The sequence below is a fragment of the Xenopus laevis genome, chromosome 5S, assembly GCF_017654675.1.
Source record: "Xenopus laevis strain J_2021 chromosome 5S, Xenopus_laevis_v10.1, whole genome shotgun sequence".
NCBI classification, from domain to species: domain Eukaryota; kingdom Metazoa; phylum Chordata; class Amphibia; order Anura; family Pipidae; genus Xenopus; species Xenopus laevis.
Window position 1 is genome coordinate 55,860,059 of NC_054380.1, and position 20,780 is coordinate 55,880,838.

Here is a 20,780-nt window from a genome sequence, read left to right on the forward strand (position 1 = left end):
CACACGACATGTTTCGAGTCACATGGACCCTTTCTCAAGTGTCTTGAGAAAGGGTCCGTGTGACTCGAAACATGTCGTGTGTCCACAAAGTGGCGCCTGCCTTCTTGCTATAATTATGAGTTCCCAGACCGAACAAAACAAGATTCAAAAAATTGATATAGTGTAATTAAAGTTTCTTTTGCTTGACCAATGTCATAAAATAGTATTTGGGATAATTGTTTTGTGCGACAGGTCCCCTTTAAATTAGATTTTCTGCATACCAGATGCAGATACTAAAATGTGTGTGTGTGTGTATATATATAGATATTAATGTATTTTTTCTTACCTACAGACCCACCAGTAGACAGCTGACAAAACTCAAAGAGACCATCAAACACAGGGCAGTCTTCACCCACATTAACTGAAGGGAAAAAAATGTTTTTTATATACTTCATTATAATAAAAGCCAGTAAATTACAATGTCTAATGCGCACTACACTGGGGACAATATAATGGGTATCAAATCAGACATGTAATAATTTAAGAATCTGTCCCAAAATAAATGAATAATCAAAGTTTATAGCTGTACAAGATAACATCATTGGCCAACTCTAACAAAAATTTTTTTTAAACTGGGCTTGGTAATGCTATTACCCCATGATGTTTTTACACCATTGTCTAATGGTAATCAATATTTTGAGAATGAAAATGAACTTGTGAAGACAGAATAGACTTTCAATTTAACCAACACAATCATCAGATTAATTGAATTCCCTTAAAGGAAAGCTACAGAGGCATTTTATTGCCAATAGATTAGCTGCAATAGTGCAAGCTAGAATGCTATATTTATTCTGTAGAATGTTTTACCATACCTGAGAAAAAGGCTCTAGAAGCTCTCTGATAGCAGCTGCAGTATTAGCTTGGTGTGACATCGCTTCCTGCTCACTTAGCTCTGGGCTCAGATTACAGCAGAGAAGAGGAGCAAACTGAACATGCTCATTGCCTGGGGCAAGGAGGTTTAAGCTGAAGGCAGGAAGTCTGATACAGAAGCCCATGTGTACACAATGCCCATGTGTACCCAAAAGAAAAAAAGAAATGCAGTGTTTCTTTTGAAACCAGCAACCCTCTCCCTATTTCTCTCCAAATTAACTTTTGTATTTAACATGGACAGGGTAGAAGCATTGTTAAAGAAAGAAATAAACCCAGGTGAAAAAGTTCTTTGATACTTGGGAAAGTTATATAGCTCCAAGACAGTGTTTTCAGGGAATGTACTGGTATGAACATAGAATGTTATTAAAGGGGTCGTTCACCTTTGAGATAACTTTTAGTATGATGTAGAGAGTGATATTCTGAGACAATTTGTTTATGTTTTTTTATTATTTGTGGTTTATTTAGCTTTTTACTCAGCAGCTCTTCAATTTGCATCTTAAGCAATCTGGTAACTAGGGTCCAAATTACCCTAGTAACCATGCATTGATTTTAATAACAGAATGGAATATGAATAGAAGAGGGTCTGAATAGAAGTATCAGTAATAAAAAGCAACAATAACAATACATTTGTAGCCTTACAGAGCATTTGTTTTTATAAGGGAGTCGACGACCATTTGAAAGCTGCAAAGAGTCAGAAGAAAAAGGCAAATAACTATAAAACTATGAAAACAAATTGAAAAGTTGCTTAGAATTGGCCATTCTATAACATAATAAAAGTTACCATCAAATTGAACCACCCTTTTAAATGGTCTGCCTATTATGTCTTAAATCTTATAGAACATGATATGTTGATATTATGAGCTTGTAGACTTGTGTTCTGCAGCCATATGTAAATTTCCTAATTATGAAAACATATTTGTTTTCTATTTACGTTAGATACAGGGTACCTTTCGGTTTACAATTGAATACTGTAATTATTTAATCCTCTTCTGCTTGATTTTATGCAGAAGGCCTTTGTTTGTATGTATGCATGTATACAAAATAAAAAGATGCTTTCTTTTAAAAAAAAATATGCATATTTGAAATTTTAAGATGGTGAAGGTCAATTCTGAGGGCAGTTCTAAATAATGGACAATTCTGTAGGTAAAGTTCAACAGACAATATTTGTAGGAAGCCATCAAGAGTAATAACTCAGACAACTGCAGGAATCCAAACTGTAGAACAGGAGGGACGTTTAAACATGAATGAAACTACAAGTGTTTAATAATATATAAGAGACGTACACCTCTGCATTTGTTTGCTGTATTCAGACATATTGTCTGGTCGTATTGATCGAAGAAATTTTATATATTCATCACTGTGATACTTGGTCATCTCTTCAGCTGTTGCCTTGTGAGGTCTCTTAAAAAAAAAAAAAAAAAGATGTACAGTTATATCAATACACTTACTAAAGGAAAGTAAAGGGGAAAAGTACGAAGTGCATATACAAACTCACATAGATTTCCATTTTTCTATAAAGGCCATAGTTCAGCAGCAAATTATGGGTCATGCGGATTCTGTGAGGCTTCATTGGATGCCCTTGGCCATAGTAGTAATTTCCAATATCACCTAAAAAAGCAATATAAATAGTTGTATAAAAAAATCATTGTAAGATACACCAATTAAATGAAAAATACTGAAATGCATTTAAAATCAGTCTAGGACAGTCTTTACAGGACTAAACCATGTAATTGCAATTAGTGTTTTAGATAAATAGTAACATTGAATTGACAACATTTGGTAACTTGGAAACTAATCGCAATGCACAAGAAAAGTCACATCACATTAGGGATATACCAGATCCACGATTTGGCTAGGAAATGCCCAAATCAAAGTAGTTTTTGCAGGATCTGACCAAATACCAATTGTTCTGATAAACAAAATCTAAACCCTTATGATTTTGAAGTTCTGAACAACCAAATGCTAAAATGTTTCATTTAATAATTTAGGCCATTTTTCAATATTTTGTATTATATTCGAATTTCCAAATAATTGTTAATTATTAATTAATTTGGGCCACATACTGGATTCGGCATTTAGATAAATCCAATAATGATGGATCATGGAAATCCATGCATTATGCACATTCATACACTTAACACATTTTGTGAAATGTTAAACATCTTACATTATAGATCAGTTACTAGATTAGTTCATAATATTTCATGTTTACATTAGATATTGTCAACTAGCCAGTTGCATGCTATAGTCATTAGCTGCAAAATACTTTAAAATTCATTTATATTTCTGGACATTGGGCTTTAAAGCCCTTATGCACAGGTGTTTTTACATGTTTGCTGGATTTTTCTGCATTCTGGCCTTGTTTATACATCTCTAATCGTGAATTTAGAGGGGTTGTTCACCTTTAAGTTAAATTTAGTATGTCACAGAATGCTCTATTCTTAGCATCTTTTCAATGTTTTTTTTACTTTTTATAGTACAGGTATGGGATCTGTTATCCGGAAGCCCGTTATCCAGAAAGTTCCAAATTACGGAAAGGTTGCCTCCCATAGACTCCATTGTATCCAAATATTCAAAAAATTAAAATGATTTCCTTTTTCTCTGTATTAATAAAAGTTCATTGCACTTGGTCAAAACTAAGATATAATGAATCCTTATTGGAAGCAAAACCAGCCTATTGAGTTTATTTAATGTTTACATGATTTTCTAGTAAAAGATCCAAATTACAGAAAGATCCATTATATGGTTGCATGCTCACTATGGGTACAAAACTTAACAGGACTACCTTTAAAGATCTTATAGATACATTATAAACATATTTTTGATACCAAACCACAAATCCGCATATTGACATTATAATCTGTATTACCAATTACTGGTTTTGTTATGGAATAGTTTTGTTGAACTCACACAATGTTAGAAACCAAGCGAGAGCTTTTGAAAGTTCAACAGATAGAATGAACCAACTTTATATGACTAAGTAACATGCAGAATACTACAATACAAGATTATTTCCACAAGGGTAGCTGAACAAGTTGCTGCACTTGCCAATAACATTAAAGGGAGAGAGAAACTGTCAACAGCTTTTAATTGACTTATTAATTTTCCTGAAACTCTCTGCCTTCACCATGAATATAATTATGTCATGAATATATCTTTAGCAGCGAGTATGTATGCCTGCCAAGGAGTTCCCTTTAGTGGCAAAGAATCTGCTACTGGGTTGCTTGGAGCCGTATGACCCTTGCATAAATGCCCCTTTAAAGGTATATATTCCCTCTTTCAACATTAATTTGATAAATAGAGTTTGTGCTGAACATATATTTCCTAATAGGCCAACTACGGATTTATTTTACTTCTTGCTCTGAACAGGACATTCTCCTTCCTGTTCATTTGAGCATAATGAAAACAAATCTACAGCCCACTTAGAAGCTTTACAAAGGCTTTTACTTAAAGTAGAAACAAACCCCTTATTAAAAAAAAACCCTACCCCCTTACCCCACATAGAACCCCCTCCCTCCTCCCCCAGCCTAGCTGCTATCCCGGGCAAATGCCCCTAACTTTTTACTTACCCCCTAAGTGCAGATTCAGGAATCGGAGTTCACGGCAGCCATCTTCCGGGTCTTCGGTAATCTGAGAACGAGACCGGCGTGTCGGCGCATGCACAGTTGGAGCAATTTCCTGGTTTGCGAAATTGCTCCAACTGCTCTTGAGCAACATTTAGTTGATACATTTCTAAGCAGCATCTTTGGAATAGCAACTATTGTATCAATACTAACAGCTGCCTGTAATGAAACCCAGACAGTCTACTCAGCAGGGACAAAGATAAGAAATGTACAGTATCAACTAAATGTATCAATTTAGAACAGTTTACAGGGTCGGCGACCCCCCTCCCAGAGCTGCTTTACAAGGTGAAAAATTACACTTTACACTTCAATATGAGAAAAATGGTGACACATAGGAAATAGAAAGTAATTGGAAAAACTCATTATTTCTGATGATCTGCTTGAAAATAACTAGTTGTTTGAAGGTGTAAAAATCATGAAAACCTTGAATACAAAATTTTGTCAGGTTACAGTTGTCGATGTCCTATAGAAGTCAATGGGAGCTGCACTGATCTTACCATATATAATCAATTCAGCGTTTTTTGATTTTTTTTCCCATGCCAATTGTCTGGAAAACTCCAATTTCATCAAGGTATTAGAGGTATTCGTATTTATTTCATTTCTTATCACTCAAATAGAAAGTCAAGAGTTGCCAACATAAACCATAAATAAAAACGAAAAATAAAACAAAAATGCACGGACAAATGCAGATACTTGCTCAGCTAATAAAACACAACTGAGCAGAGTGCAATAGTGGAGTTATTTTAAAAAAATGGTCCTGGATCCTAACAATTTCACAAGTAAATATTACAGAAGAGAAAAACAATTATATTTCAGATGAACTTGAGCCATACCTATTTCTTACCCAATACACACCAGATCCCCAAGAGAATTCCATTCCCAGTCCAGCCTCACAGTTAGAGAATGTTAGAGATTTGAACCAACTGTTATGGTTTAGGACTAATTGTTGATTGTGCTATTCTAGTTTTAGTTATATTTATTTCATTTGTGCCCTGTTGATACTAAATGGTTAGGGCATATTTAACATTGGAGACAAACATAACCAGTAATGTTGCCCATAGCAAACAATTAAGAATTAGATTTGAACAGTCACCTACAAATTAGAAAACAAAAGTAAAGATCAGATTAGTTACTATGGGCAACATCGCCAGTGAAGTTTGTTCCTGTGTGTGTTTAGTGTGTCAGTCAGTGTTCCGTGGCTACTTACTGTAAATCCATTTGATATTTTTGAGACTGTATCAATGTATCTAGTCCACATAAATATTGCCAAATTGTTCCACGCAACCTATCTTTCATTAGTGTACCCAAAAGGGAATTCACAAGACTAGAAAGACTGAGGGTAAAAGAGTGAGTTTTTATAGCCAGAGACCTGCAGAAGGTTAGACTCCTTCAGCAAAATATTTGAAGTACCTAATATTAAATTTGTTGTCCACCTTTAAATTAGCTTTTAGTATGATGTGGATAGCGATTTGCAATTGGTTTTGACTTTTTATTATATGTAGTTTTTGAGTTATTTAGCATTTTATTTAAAATCTTTACAGTTTGCAATTTCAGCATTCTGGTTACTAGATTCCAGAATACTGAAGTATGAATAGAATCATATTTGCTTTTTCGATGGGGTCAGTGACCCCCATTTGAAAGCTGTGAAGAGTCAGAAGAAGGCAAATAATTCAAAAACTAAAAAAAAAATTCAAAAAATATAAAGAAATAATGAAAGCCAATTGAAAAGTTGCTTTCAATTAGCCATTCCATAACATACTAAATTTGAAGATGAACCACCTGTTTAACAATGAAGAAAGTTGTTGGGCAGATATCAAGACATGATCCCGTTCAATAAGACATTAATATAATTTGTTGCAATTATACACCCATATTTTTATTTCTTTCCTGAGCAGATATGTATAAGAAAAACTATGGGGCAAATTCGAAGCGCCTAATGCTAGCGCAAATTCGCCAGAGTGACGTCATTTCGTTACTTCGCCGATTTACTAACGAGTGCTGGCGTAAATTCGCTAGCGAAGTGGACCCACTCTATCGCTACTTCGCACCCTTACGCCAGGTGAAGTGCACTATGACGAAGGGACGTAACTACGGTAATTCACTAACTTGCGCATTTTACTGAACATTACCTCTTACGCCAGACTTGCCTTCGCCACCTCAGACCAGGCGAAGTGCAATAGAGTAGATAGGGATTGCTTCAAAAAAAGTTGAAATTTTTTCTAAGTCCCTAAAAACGCTGGCGTCTTTTCTTTTTTAATTCATTTTATTTTGAATTTTTCAAAAAGTCACATGAAATATAATAGTGGTATACAGAAATTGTATCAAGAACAATATCACGTTGTGAAATATAGCAATATACACAAACAAAATGTAAAATAAAAATAAAAGGTTACCTAAAAAAAAAAATACATATACAAAATGGATACCAACCATAGCAAACCTGACAGTTTCAAATCATTTGTTATAAAAAAACCTTCATACTCCCATCAAACCCTCACATTGGAGGTACGAAGACCAGACAAGTTCCAACCAGACCATTCATGTGGTTAAGCCTATTTTCTACTTTTTCCACAGATAAACTTACATTAGTAATATTAAGGTTGAGTTTTCTTAAAATTTTCCCTAGGTTCCCATATTTGCTTATATAAATCTAGGGAGTCAGAAATAATAGCCGAAAGATTGGACAAGGAATGATGTGATCCACTCTGGTTGCCTTTTCCTTTTTTAAGGGCGATAGCCTGAAAAAGATCATACATTTTTTTTGGGGTACCCTCCTTCCCCCCTACATTTCCTAACATATGGCACCTAAACTATACAGTGGCCACATGTGTAGGGCAATATAACACCTCTATTTTATTTTATGAAGCTTTCGTAGGCTTGTGTAGTGTAATGTATTTGCTGATACATATACGTCCATTGTACTTTAACTTGGTGCCGTATGCAAATTAGGTATCGCTAGTGTAACTGCGCTTTCCTTGACGAATTAACGCTAGCGCAACTTCGCTACCTTTCACCTCCCTGAGCGCAACTTCGGATTTTAGTGAATTAGCGGCGCCCTGGCAAAACTTCGCCTGGTGAAGTGCGACGAAGCCTGCGCTGGCGCAACTCCGCAGGTTAGTGAATTTGCCCCTATGTACAGTGTGCAGTATTTAGTATTTGTTGCGCATGAGAGCAAGTTATAATCACCACCTTTCCCTAGCAAGTAGATGCTACAAGTTAGAGGTCTATTCTGTTCCTCCCCATATCTCACCTTCAGTCATTCAACTGCTTTGTGTAGCCCAAGAGCCCAGAATTTATAAAGGACAAACTGTAAGATATTCTGGGACAAAGCTCCTGATCTTATGTACAGATACATTTTCTGCTAATTTTCCTCTCATACTGTTTTCGATTAATATGTGTCCCGGCAGGGGTACGTGTCAAAGATTTAGGCACAGGAATTACATGTACAGCAGCTTCTAGTGTAACTAGATGTTACTAGGGTCCCACAACCTTTGGAATTAAGTCATTTTTCAGAGGCAGACTGGGATGCCAGGGGCCCACCAGAAAACCTTAAACTGTGGGCCCACTTTCCAAACTATTATTCCTCCTCTCTTCACTCAACCTCTTTATTCTCCTAGTCTTTTATCTCTACATACTATACTCTATTCTTCCATTATTAAAGAAATAGGGAATGACCATGATATAGGCCAAATGGTTAGAAGCAAGAGGGCCCACTGACAACTGGGCCCACCGGGAGTTTCCCTGGTATCCCAGTGGGCCAGTACGACACTGGAGGCAGATTCTCAAAAGTGGACAAATCTTTGGCCACTACTTTAAACTGTGGGTATAACCCACAGACACCCAAACTGGTAACCCCTAACCAGGGCCGCCATCAGAAATCACGGGGCCCCATACGGCAACATTTTCTGGGCCCCCTGGTCCCCGCCCACCCCAAATCCTGCCCCAAGCCCCGCCCCCCAAAAAACATTTGTGGTCAGGGCCCCCCTACAAGTTAAAAAAAATTCATTAGTGGTCAGGGACCCCCCTATAAGTTTAAAAAAAAAAATTAGTGGTCAGGGCTCCCCTATAAGTTAAAAAAAATCATTGGTGGTCAGGCCCCCCCTATAAGTTTAAAAGAATTAATTGGTGGTCAGGGCCCCCCTATAAGTTAAAAAAAATCATTGGTAGTCAGGGACCCCCTATAAGTTAAAAAAATTCATTAGTGGTCAGGGCGCCCCAATAAATTAAAAAAAAAACGGTGATGACAGAGAGCCCCCGTAAAAGTTTTACTAAAATATTGGTGGTCAGGGGCCCCGTAGAATATATTTAATAAAAACATTAGTGGCCAGGGGTTCAAGAAACTAAAAAAAAACAAAAAACATTAAGTCCCCTCCCCTGCTCTCAATGAGCTGCATCGGGTAGGGTGGGCGGAGCTATAGTGCTTAGTAGTCCCGGTAGATCTACACAGGGATTGGATAGGCTTATCCAATCACCATGCGGCTCTAGGGAAAACTACCAATAGTTTAAACGCTGGAGAGGTGAAAGACGTGTAGAAGAAGCTCTGCCCTCCCTACACGATTCTGCAGCTTCCTGACAGCAGTGGGGGCCCGGCTACAGCGTGAGTACAGCGTCTGGGCCCCCCTAAGACCAAAAAATCACGGGGCCCGGGACAACTGTCCCCCTAGTCCCCCCCTGATGGCGGCCCTGCCCCTAACTATAGTTCAAGTACACCTCCAGTTAGCTAGTAGTTTTAGAACAAAAGGAGATGGGTGACCAGGTGGCCTTTGCCCATTCAAATATATCTGCACCCCTTCACCCTATTTCCTCCATCCAAGTGATGCTGAAAAACAATAAAATAATGGGCAGATCAACCCGAAGCTCCTGCACAGAAACCCCACACGTCGGACATAACGTATCACTAAAGATGTCCCCAAACAACAGCAGAACCCCAGATAGTCACTAGCTCCTCCCCTGGCCCCCATCTCGCTGTCACCACGAAATAGCACTTGCGCTTGTCCGAGCCTTGAGGGCAGGGACATCGGGTAGGCCTGTCAGCCTCAGGCCCCGTAGGTACCTGCTCATGCAAAAGAAAACCCGTGGGGTGGGGAGCACAAATGAGTCGCCCGCGAGGATAAATCATATCGGACAATGATGCGCCGGGGGCCTGGGTAGGAGTCGCTATTTATACACGCCCACTTCACCCTGACCAAGTGCCGCCTGGCGACTACCCCACAGCTGCCCCTTTCTTACCATCATAATAGTAGCAGACCTTCTTCTTGGCACCCCCCTGCGTATACGCCATGAAGAGCCCTGGAACCGTGTAAGGGCTTCCCTCGCGCTAAAAGAAAGAGGGCTATGGAAACGCGGAAGCGGTCCGGCTGGGGCACCGACTGGGCTGAAGGAAGGTGCACGAAGTAAACGAGTGCCGTTATTCGGTGCTTAATGAGACTTTTTCCCGCTTGGCTCGGGGGCGCGATAAGGCTCACACAGACACGGTGTAGACAGGGTGGGAGGAGCCTAAGAAAATAGAGTCAAGAACCCTCAGTGAAGGTAAAACAGAAAGTAGGTGGGTTCTATTTTGACAAGGCGGTTTAGGCGGAAAGGGGGTGGACAGTAGAACCCTAGAAGGCGACTGTGGGGAGGAGATAGCGGCAGCTTTGGGCGGGTGGGGTCAGGCTTTGCTATTGAAGTAGGAGGTTCTAATGTCGCCTCAAAACATAGGTTGCACGAGAGAACGGAAACCGGTCGCTGCTGCGGGTGAGACGATAATTTCATCGGTGGAGGGGCTTTAGTAAAGAAACAACTGCAATCATAATGCTCATTGGGATGTTCGAGAACTGCATTTTCTTAGCTCTAGACAACTAAATTCTACACCTGAATGAAGAGAGTGGATCCCGTGCTCCTTGCTGGCTCTTCCTAGTCTCTTTCACTGTACGTCCCCTTCTCTGTACAGTTGGTGCAGTCCGGATTGCGCGTTAGATTGGGTCTGCGTGTCAAGGAATCCTACTCTCTGTGTGAAGTAACTGGGCCTTTTCAAGGCACTGCTGGGCCTAGGCCGAAGCCTGCACTGAAGCCCCTCAACTGCCCTTAAGGTTTTTATGGAGAGGGTTATAAATGTTAAGCTTGTCCAGAACTGATTCCACTTACGAGGAATAAATAATATTGCTGTACATATATGAACAAATACAAAAGGCCACAGTTGGGGAACATAACCCATGTGCAAGCTGCTACATTGAGGCCTGCCCTGATCCAAGCCTTTGCACTCCAATAAAGAAACATTCTGTTGTTTGTCATACACCAATACAGCATATAACCCTTGTCTTTAATGTACCTGACTTTTTACACCATGCATGCTGAAATTCTCACTAGGCCGACAAATAGGAGCAGATTTATTAAGGGTCGAATTGAAAATTAGGGTTTTCAAATATATTTTTATAGTCAGAACTGTCAAATTTGACTTTAAAAAAAAAATTGATTTTTGAGATTTATCGTACTCTGGCCCTTCATGAATTCAAATTCAACTATTTGCCACCTAAAACCTGCCAAATTGCTGTATAAGTAATGGGAGAGGTCCAGTGAGATTTCACAGGAAAGGCAAGTACTTCACCACTTCTTGCTGTGCAAATAATCTTTTATTTTAGCCAGTTTTACCAATCCAAGTACAGAACAACGTTTCAGGGGGTTTGCACCTCCCTTCGTCAGGTTACACACGTGAGCCCAATTAGTCCTTAAATTCACTCCAACACCCCACCCCTATGACATCATTTGTGTAGATGTGTCTCATCCAATTAATGTAATGTAATTTCTCCTACTGCACACCTGTAGTTCACCAATCCTGCAACTGGTGGTGCGTTTCTTCCGTAGACCCGGTCGGGTCCCTTAGCAACGTAAGTGTATAGAAAGACGGATCCGCACACACTCTGATTAATGTAGTCGGGGAGTATCCCCTTTTATTTAGCCACCAAACATCAACGTTTCACCCTTCATCATCAGGATGATGTTATTAATAAATTTCCCTAAGTTGAATTTGAAATCAATTGAATTTAAGGGAGTTTTAAAAAACTCACATGAATTTTAATTTCGACACTTGATAAATGTGCCTCTTAAAAAAATTGATTTTCTAGCTAATTTTTGTGTACTTTGACTAGGGAATAGTCCAAATTCAATTAGAATTTGAAAAAAATTTGAAAATTCGAATATCGAAATATATAATGTACTGTTTCTTTAAAAATTAACTTTGACCATTCACCATCTAAAACCTGCCCTATGGGGGACCTCCTAGAACTTATTTGGAGTCAATCGGTGGACTTCAAATCGAATTTGATTGAATGTGCTATTACTTCGATTCATACGGTTTGAATTCGATCAAAAACAAAGAAAATGGACCTATTTAGCCAAAAAAAAAACCCTTTAATCTAATTTCGGTTGGTCTTTTTGAATTCGATTTTCGAGGTTTTTCATATTCAAAATTTGACCCTTGATAAATCTGCCCCTTAATGTATACATGTCTCCTTGTATTGCTGGGCTACATCTTCCAGTATACACATATAATATATAAGTATATCCAGTATATAAACATGTTATTGTAGAACCCACATTTTACGTTTTTTCAGGGGACCAGAAAAAAATGGTGTAAAACACAGGAAAATGTAAAATCAGGGAAATGTATTATGCATAATATATAGGTGGGGCACTGGTTCTTGTTTAAAATAAAAAGCATTTATTCGATATACATGGCAACAATCTGGATACAGCGACGTTTCAGGCCTTGTTTGGCCTTTTCTCAAACTTACCAACTGCTACATAATTACTTCCTTTTATAGACAGAAAGCATTACACCATCTGCTGGCCATATCATCATTTATACTTTGTTATAATGCTTATCACCATTTTAAAAAAAATACAAAGATGTTACAATCTTGCAGTGTTACAGAATATCTTATCTCACATCTTGTTATAAATCCATATGTTATCAAGAACAATAAGATATCTGTAAAACACAAGTATTAAAAGCACATTAAAAATGTGAATTTATAATTCACTATTTAACTTAGTGGACAGGGGGCTCAGCCTAACGGCTCTTCCACATGAGCGTTCTGGGCTGCGCTCCCGTGTTTCGTTTAAAGCCGCTTGACTGCAGGGAAGTGCAGGCCCAGACGCACTCAATTCTTACCTATGGTGCGTCCACAACAACACACATAAGCGCCGACTGCAGGTGGCAACCCTAGGCAGAGGGAGACCCAAGGATTGAAAAGCTTGATTTGTGGGTTTCTTTTATGGGTGGCTGTGATAGATGAGTGGGGTTTTGGAGGATCACGGGTGGAGAATGGCATAATTGGAAAGTGGCCAGGGTGGATCAGGGGTGTAGTTTGTTATAATTGGGATCAGGGGAGGGGTTGTGCATGCAAAGGGTATTTATCTTCATTAGGGCCCCACAAACTAAGAGGCCAGGATAACCATGCGGCCAAATCAGGTCCCAGTGGCATCCCGTTATTAATGATGGCGAGCCTGGTACAAAGCATGGTGATTTGATTGCTCCCAATATTATATTTGAAATCTGATGTACTAAGATTCTACATTTAGCTAAACATCATGGGCATAGGAATGTGCACAATAATATATGCAATATATATATATGTAGCGCTATAGTAGTTTGAGTGCACCATTCTCTAGCTATAGGCTTCACCCCTATACTGAGCTCCAGGTGAGACCTTAATTATTCAGGGGTAAGCCCTCGCAAACTGTGTGGAGGCAGGGTGTAGTATAACTGTAAAATGGTGCAGGGTACAATAATTGAGCACCAGTGGTTCTTATAACCTATAACCGGAGAAGTTATTTATTGAACAGAATAATCCACTAAGGAAGATACATATAGAGCAAGCAGGATCATACGATAGATAGATTTATACTAACAGCACTTAGTCCCTACTTCTGGCCAATTAGTACCCGTGATCTTAATCCCACTCACAAGCCTTGGAGAGCCTCAAGCTGCTCAGCTAAATAGCCTGTCGGTCACTCCTAGGGGTAAATTTGTTAAAGGGCAAAAATTCCCCATCATGAAGTCATTGCGGTTCTCCGCCGATTTACTAACTGTCACCGGTGAAACTTCGCTAGCGAAGGAGATAGACTCTATTGGTACTTCGCTCCCTAACGCCTGCCAAATTTGCGCTCTGGCGAATGGACGCAACTACGCGAATTCACTAAGATGCAGATTTTACTGAACATTACCTCTTGCGCAAGACTTGCCTTCGGCACCTCAGACCATTATAGCAATATAGTAGATAGGACTTCCTCAAAAAATAGTTGAAATTTTTTCTAAGTCCCAAAAAACGGTAGCGTCTTTTCCTTTTTTAGGGTGATAGGCTTAAAATAGCGTAAATTTTTTTTGGGGTAACCAGCTTCCCCCCTACATTTCCTAACATATGGCACATAAACTATACACTGGGCTCATGTGTAGGGCAATATAACAACTTTATTTTATTTATTTTAAGGTTTCCCGGGCTTGTGTAGTGTAATGTATTTGATGCAACATGTACGTCCATTGAACTATAACTTCCTGCCGTATGCAAATTAGCCAACGCTAGCGCAACTTCGCTTTGCTTGGTGCGGTAACGCTAGCACAACTTCGCCAGCGTTTGACGCCCTGAACACAACTTCGGATTTTAGTGAATTAGCGTTGTCTGGGCGAATTTACGCCTGGCGAAGTGTTGCGATGTAAGCAAAGCAGATGCTAGAGCAAATTTGGCGCTTAGTGAATCTGCCCCCTAGAGTGACCTCTTAAGGTGAGTAGCCTATCCTTACTAGACCTGACCTATCTAGGTTCCACTTTACCCAGCCTGTCTGCTCAGGCCAGGGCTTGCACAAAATGGACCCTGAGCACATAACTGCTCAGGGCTTTATACTTTAGCACAGTGCCATCTACTGGGCATGGTTGAACACCAAGGGGCATAGATTTAAGCAAGATAATGAAACAGATCCCCCTCCTAACTGTATTTTAGGCCCCAGTTATGCATATATACACTAGGGGACTGCCTGCTAAATAATACATATAATATATGTATAATATATAAAATATGTAAAAAGAATATAGATGTATCATGCTGACAGCTTCCCTCAGTCTTCATCTTGATGTTTCTTGCACAGCATCTCTGTAACTTTTCACCCCACTATCCTGGAAGGAATTATTACCTAACTCATATTCATTCTGAGATGGGATCAAAGCAGTCGATCTGTCACAGAGAATCCTGTCTCCCTGTCACTTTAAGCATACTTAATTAGAAATATGTTTGTGCCTTTCACATGGGACTTAAATTATTTGTATCCACAAGATGGCAGCTCTGCACTGCAGTCTAGCTTAGCTCTTCTTTCTTCTTGCCATCTTCTTAGAAAGTACAGTAGTTTTTCCATACTGCACCCTGATCCTGATCAAAACATCTTCCAACTTATTGTAAAAATGATATGGGTCCTAAGGGATACTTTTATTTTTCTGGGATATTTATTTTGTAGTGTTCACTTACATGTGAAACACTTCCTGAATATTCTTGCTCAAATACACCCCACACACATATACCATATGCACTTTGTAAAGGGGTTACTGTACATTGTTGATAAGTTAACAACAAACAATTACTTTTTTTAGTCTAATTCATATGATATGAAATTATTTCATAACTTTTTACTATTATTTATGTATTTAGATCTACAGACATTATATATAATTATAACCGATCACTGGAGTAAATCCTGCACCCTGGCCTGAGTGGCTATAGTTACACCACTGGTTTTTGGAGTGTGGGAGGAAACAGGAGTACCCTTTTAAAAACCCAAGCAGACATGAGGAAAAAATACAAACACTTGGAAAATGGTGCTCTGGCTGGAATCAAACCAGGGGACCTTTTTACCCATAAAAAGGATCACCGTACCAGAGGCCACCCCTTCAGACTAGAAGAAAAGAACTTTCATTTGAAGCAACGTAGGGGGTTCTTCACAGTGAGGACAGTGAGGTTGTGGAATGCACTGCCGGGTGATGTTGTGATGGCTGATTCAGTTAATGCCTTTAAGGGTAGAGGTACACAATGCTATTTGGGGGAGATTAGTCACCCAGCAACAAATCACCTGTTCTTCTGGCGACTAATCTCCTCACAATGCGTTCCTGCTGGCTAGAATCTATATCACTGGTGGGATGGTACTCGAAGCGATTCATTTTCCGAAGTCGCCCGAACTTTCCTCGTGAGCTCGTGAGACTTCAGAAAATGAATAGATTTCGATTCTAGCCGGCGGGAAGGCAATTAGGGGAGATTAGCTGCCCGAAGAAGAGGCGATTTGTTGCTGGACGACTGAATCTCCTCGAATCTCCACGTGTTTCTCTGCCCTAAGAGTGGCTTGGATGATTTCTTGGACAGACATAATTTCAAAGCTATTGTGATACTAAACTCTATAGTTAGTATAGATATGGATATATACAGTATCATTTATGTGTAAAAAGTATGGAGGAGTGTTTGTATGGATGCTGGGTTTTCATTTGGAGGGGTTGAACTTGATGGATTTTGTCTTTTTTCAACCTGATTTAACTATGTAACTCAGTAATAATGTAACTAAGACCCCCAATGCTTCAAGGCAGATGTTTTATGTTATATTTCTATATGAGTATCCCGTAAAGGAGAACTACCCCCCCAATAAGAAAAACCCATCTACTACCCTAGATAGTCTCCCCTTCCTGCTTTCTACACAAGCATCAATCCAGAAAGTGCCCTGGACAGCATGCTCATTTATTTATGCAGAGTAGTGTAGCAGAGCTCATGGGTGCCATCTTCTGGATCTTAGATTTTCTTCTGTAAGGGAATGCTTTCCTCTGCATTAACCAGATTCCAGTACATGATTAAGGTGGCACAGCACAGGGGCATAATTACAATCAAAATGCAATTTATATTTTATACTCTTCACATTAAAGGGGCAGGTTCACCTTAAAGTAACTTTTAGTATGTTATAGTATGTAAGTGCACAGATTTGCATTGGTCTTTCTTCCACCCATGCCTCCTTAAAACTGCATACCTCCCGTGTCCCGTCCCCCAGATTAAATGACAATTTCAACTTCATTAGCAACACTATTATAACACATAAGACATGATAGAACTACCAAATATGTGTTCAAATTTTCATAACCTGCCAAATTTGTAAAATAGATATGGTAAGCTCAATAAGTTTGAACCTTCTTAATGGGCCCCAGTGCACATATATACACATACTTTTATAGACTTTTCTATACACCCACATATATACACTATACTGTATATACTGATACCTATACTAAACTAATTTTCAGTTCCCTAAGAGAGAACTAACCCCTAAAAAATGATGCTACAGGACTGATTATTAAATTCTAATGCTAGTTGCATTGGTTTATATGCTGCCATGTAGTAATTATCTGTATTAATTACTAATCAGCCTTCTATTGTGACATTTACATTCTAAATGTACTGTATATTGTGAGTGGGTCCCTAAGATCAGTAAGTGACAGCAGCTTAGAGCATGTGCAGTGAATCAACAGAAAAGAAGATGGGGAGCTACTGGGCATCTTTGGAGACACAGATCTTTACTGCTAATAATCATTATCCATTATCCAGAATACTTGGGACCTAGGGTTTTCCAGATAGAAATCTTTACTCAGCTTGGATCTCCATACCTTAAGTCTGTTAAAGATTATTTAAACATTAATAAAAACCAATAGGATTGTTTTGTCTCCAATAAGGATTAATTATATCTTAGTTAGGGTCAATTGCAAGGTACTGTTTTTTTTTATTACAGAGATAAAGGAAATTATTATAAAATATGAAGTCTATGGAAGATGGCCTTGTCATAATTTGGAGTGTTCTGAATAACAGGCTTCCAGATAAGGGATCCTATACCTGTACTAAAATATCTAGAGTTTTTATTTATATTATTATTTATATTCCTTCTAATCTCTAATTGTGTACATTAATTATGTACCGGTTCCGTCGTGTTGCTCTTTGAGATGTAGCATGATATGGCGCCGCTCTAAAATCAGCCATATGCGTACAGCTTTGTAAAGATCTATCACCTCGTTGTTATCACCCAGTCCTCACAGATGACTGTATTATGTATTTGTCTACATTGCCTTCACAGAACAATGTGTAAGACAAACAGGGTAATTATTCCTGGGTAAATCTTTTGGACTAACTAGAGTGTAAAATATTAAAGGGGAATTAATACCTTGAATGTTGTATTTCATATACTGAACTTATTGTACCAGTTCAGCAATTCAGTAGCCCTATAACAGTATTGATAAAGGCCTTCAAATTTGTCCACAGCAACTCCCCATCCTATGATTTTGTTAGATCATCTTTTGATTGTAAGTGATACTGCACGTGCTCAGTGTGCTGTTGTGCAGCTCAGTTTAGGGGTCATAGCTGAAATGAGGTTGTTCAGATGAAAAATGGCATTGTTCAAATGAAAAATGTACTGTTTCCTATGATGCAGTGCAATGTGAATCTGACTTAAATACTAAAAATCAGTCTTGTATTGTGAATGTTACATTTTGTATATTCTTCAGACTAGGGGCCATGAAATCCTTTGGAGGACCAAATCCAGTTCATGGGCCTCCAATTGGGCAGCCCTGATACATAATTATAGGGTTGTAAGTGAAAATCCATTTATTGTTGCAAAACACACTGATGGCATTGGTTACTGATGGATTTATACACTTCTGAATGTTCCAGTGAGCACCATTGGGGCCATAATCCAGAAGTGGAAAAAACATATTTTCACCCTAAACTGGCCATGGTGCTCATCACAAGATTTAGTAACATAGTAAGTAACATAGTAAGTAAGGTTGAAAAAAGACATGCGTCCATCAAGTTCAACCTTTGAACTCTATTTTAACCTGCCTAACTGCTAGTTTAGCCAAAAGAAGGCAAAAAAACCCCATCTGAAGCCTCTCCAATTTGCCTTAGCATTACTTACAATACACTCCCCTAAGTTATTTTAACCGAACAGACCTTAGTTTAGAAAGCAGTTGTTTGTGGGGCATGGTATCTAACACTCCAAAATCCAAATAGATCAAATTTCTGACAGAGGAGTCAAAAGAGCCAAGGACTTGTGGAGAGCTTCAGACCTTGAATTAGCAGGTACAGTTGTTTCAAAGATAACTAGATGGTGTCGTTTCTGAAGAAACCACAAGATGTTGGCTTTGAAACGCAAGAAGTGTTGGGGCCAGTCGCCCCTGGTGCATAGAGAGTACACAAAGTTGGTAGAATCTGGTTTAAAACTGAAAATTGAAGCAGATCAAATTGTACCATTAAAATCAATCAAAAAAGCTGATTGGCTGTTTTTGGCTCCACCCACTTTAAAAATTTGAATCCCAGTCCCACTGTGAGTGACTGTGCCAAGTTTGATGTCCCTGCCATTAACTGTGCAAGAATGGCAGCAACTTATATATTGACATTGATTAGCAATAGGTAACATTTGATTGGCTGTTTTAAGCTCCACACAGTTTTCCGAATATTCACCCCAGTCACCCAGTCATGGTGTGTACCAAGTTTGGGGCCTCTGGCTTTAAAACTGTGAGAATGGCAGTATTTGAAACTGTTACATTGAAGTCAATAGGTAAAATCTGATTGGTTGTTGGTGGCTCCACCCACTTTTCCTAACTTTGAAGTGCAAACACCCAGTGACCACATTTGTGATATTCGAGGTCCATGACATCAATAACGTGCAAATGGCAGCAATTTTAATTTTTCCCATTTAAATCTTCAAAGAAATCTGATTGGTTGTTTTTGGGTCCACCCACTTTTCCAGATTTTGATCCCGGTCCTCCAGTGACCAACTGTGCCAAGTTTGAGGACCCTTCCATGAACAATCTAAGAGCGGCGACAGCTTTAACTTTTCCCATTGAAACAAATGGCTAATATTTGATTGGCTGTGGTAGACTCCGCCCACTTTTCCAAATTCTAACCCCAGTGACCCATGGTGCCAAGTTTTGGGTCTCTGGCTTTAACACTGTGGGAATGACAGTGTTTGACATTTTCTCATTGAAGTCAATTGGGAAAAACTGATTGGCTGTTTGTTGCTCCGCCCACTTTTTGGAGTCCCCAAAATGTGACAGAACTTTTCAGGTTGACCCCATGACTAAGTGACCCAAGTTTGGTGAGTGTAACTTTAATGCTGTACGAGTGGCAAAAGTTTCAAATTTTCCAATGAAAGTCTATGGGGAAAAATGGGGTCTTTGGGGGGCCACCACAGGGCCATGGAGGGTGGGATTGCTTAACAGAGCACAAGCAACCTGTTCGGGTATGAGCCGAACAAGTGTGCAAAGTTTCATAATCGTACTCCTAAAACTCTGGGAGGAGTAGCGTTTAGAAAATTGCTAAAATTTCATTGGCTGTTGGTAGCTCCGCCCACTTTGGGGTGCCCCCCAAAAATACATATTTTTATTCGGGGTGTCACGGGGTTGGCTTTTTCAAAGGCAACATAACAATAATTAATGCACCCAACCGACATGGCCTCTATGCACGCTCACTGTGCAAGACTCTACTGCTGAAGAAAAAGCATGTTGAAGCTTGTTTAAAGTTTGCTGCACAACATTTGGACGAGACCAACATTTTACTCTTTGGATTTCATTGCACACACCATGTTTGGAGGAGAAATGGCACTGCACATGAACCCAAAAACACCATACCAACAGTGAAGTTTGGAGGTGGGAACATCATGGTTTGGGGCTTCATATAATTCAAGAAAGAATGAATGGAGAAATGTACCAGCACATTCTTGACAAGAATCTGCTGCCATCTACCAGGATGCTGAAGATGAAACGAGGGTGAACATTTCAGCAAGAAAGTAAGCGTGTTCAATACTTATTCCCTGGGTCATTCCACTTTACTACACATAACAACTTAGTTGATGGACTTATTTGTTTTGAGTTCTTTGTATGTGTGGATAACTTGAGTTTTAACAGACAGCTGGTGTAAATGTCAAGTCAATATCCCCATTAGAAATATATTTACTGAGAAAAACATTGATGTGTTCAATACTTATTTTCCCAGCTATATACCCTCAGTATACTCCTCCCAAACATATCTTTATGAGGACTTTTCATATACTGCATAGACCACTATATTTCGGCTGTAAGAAACAATGGTGTATACATGAGAACATATATTAACCCATTCAGCCCTGGTATATATTCCTATACCAAAAATCTTGCATATCCCATGTAATACTTACCTTTGTATTGATAACAGGGCAAAGTCTTAT

The 20,780-nt window shown here is 39.1% G+C and overlaps 1 protein-coding gene across 1 annotated transcript in view; it reads right to left on the minus strand.

Moving 5' to 3' along the window:
- The window catches only part of hdac2.S (histone deacetylase 2 S homeolog), a 28,965-nt gene extending 19,009 nt beyond the window's left edge, over positions 1-9,956 (minus strand). The window contains 4 exon segments of the mRNA NM_001090542.1: positions 326-400; positions 2,193-2,310; positions 2,405-2,517; positions 9,762-9,956. Of these exon segments, the coding sequence (NP_001084011.1) occupies positions 326-400; positions 2,193-2,310; positions 2,405-2,517; positions 9,762-9,813 (358 nt within the window). The 5' untranslated portion in view covers positions 9,814-9,956.
- Between the last annotated feature and the right edge of the window lie 10,824 nt (positions 9,957-20,780).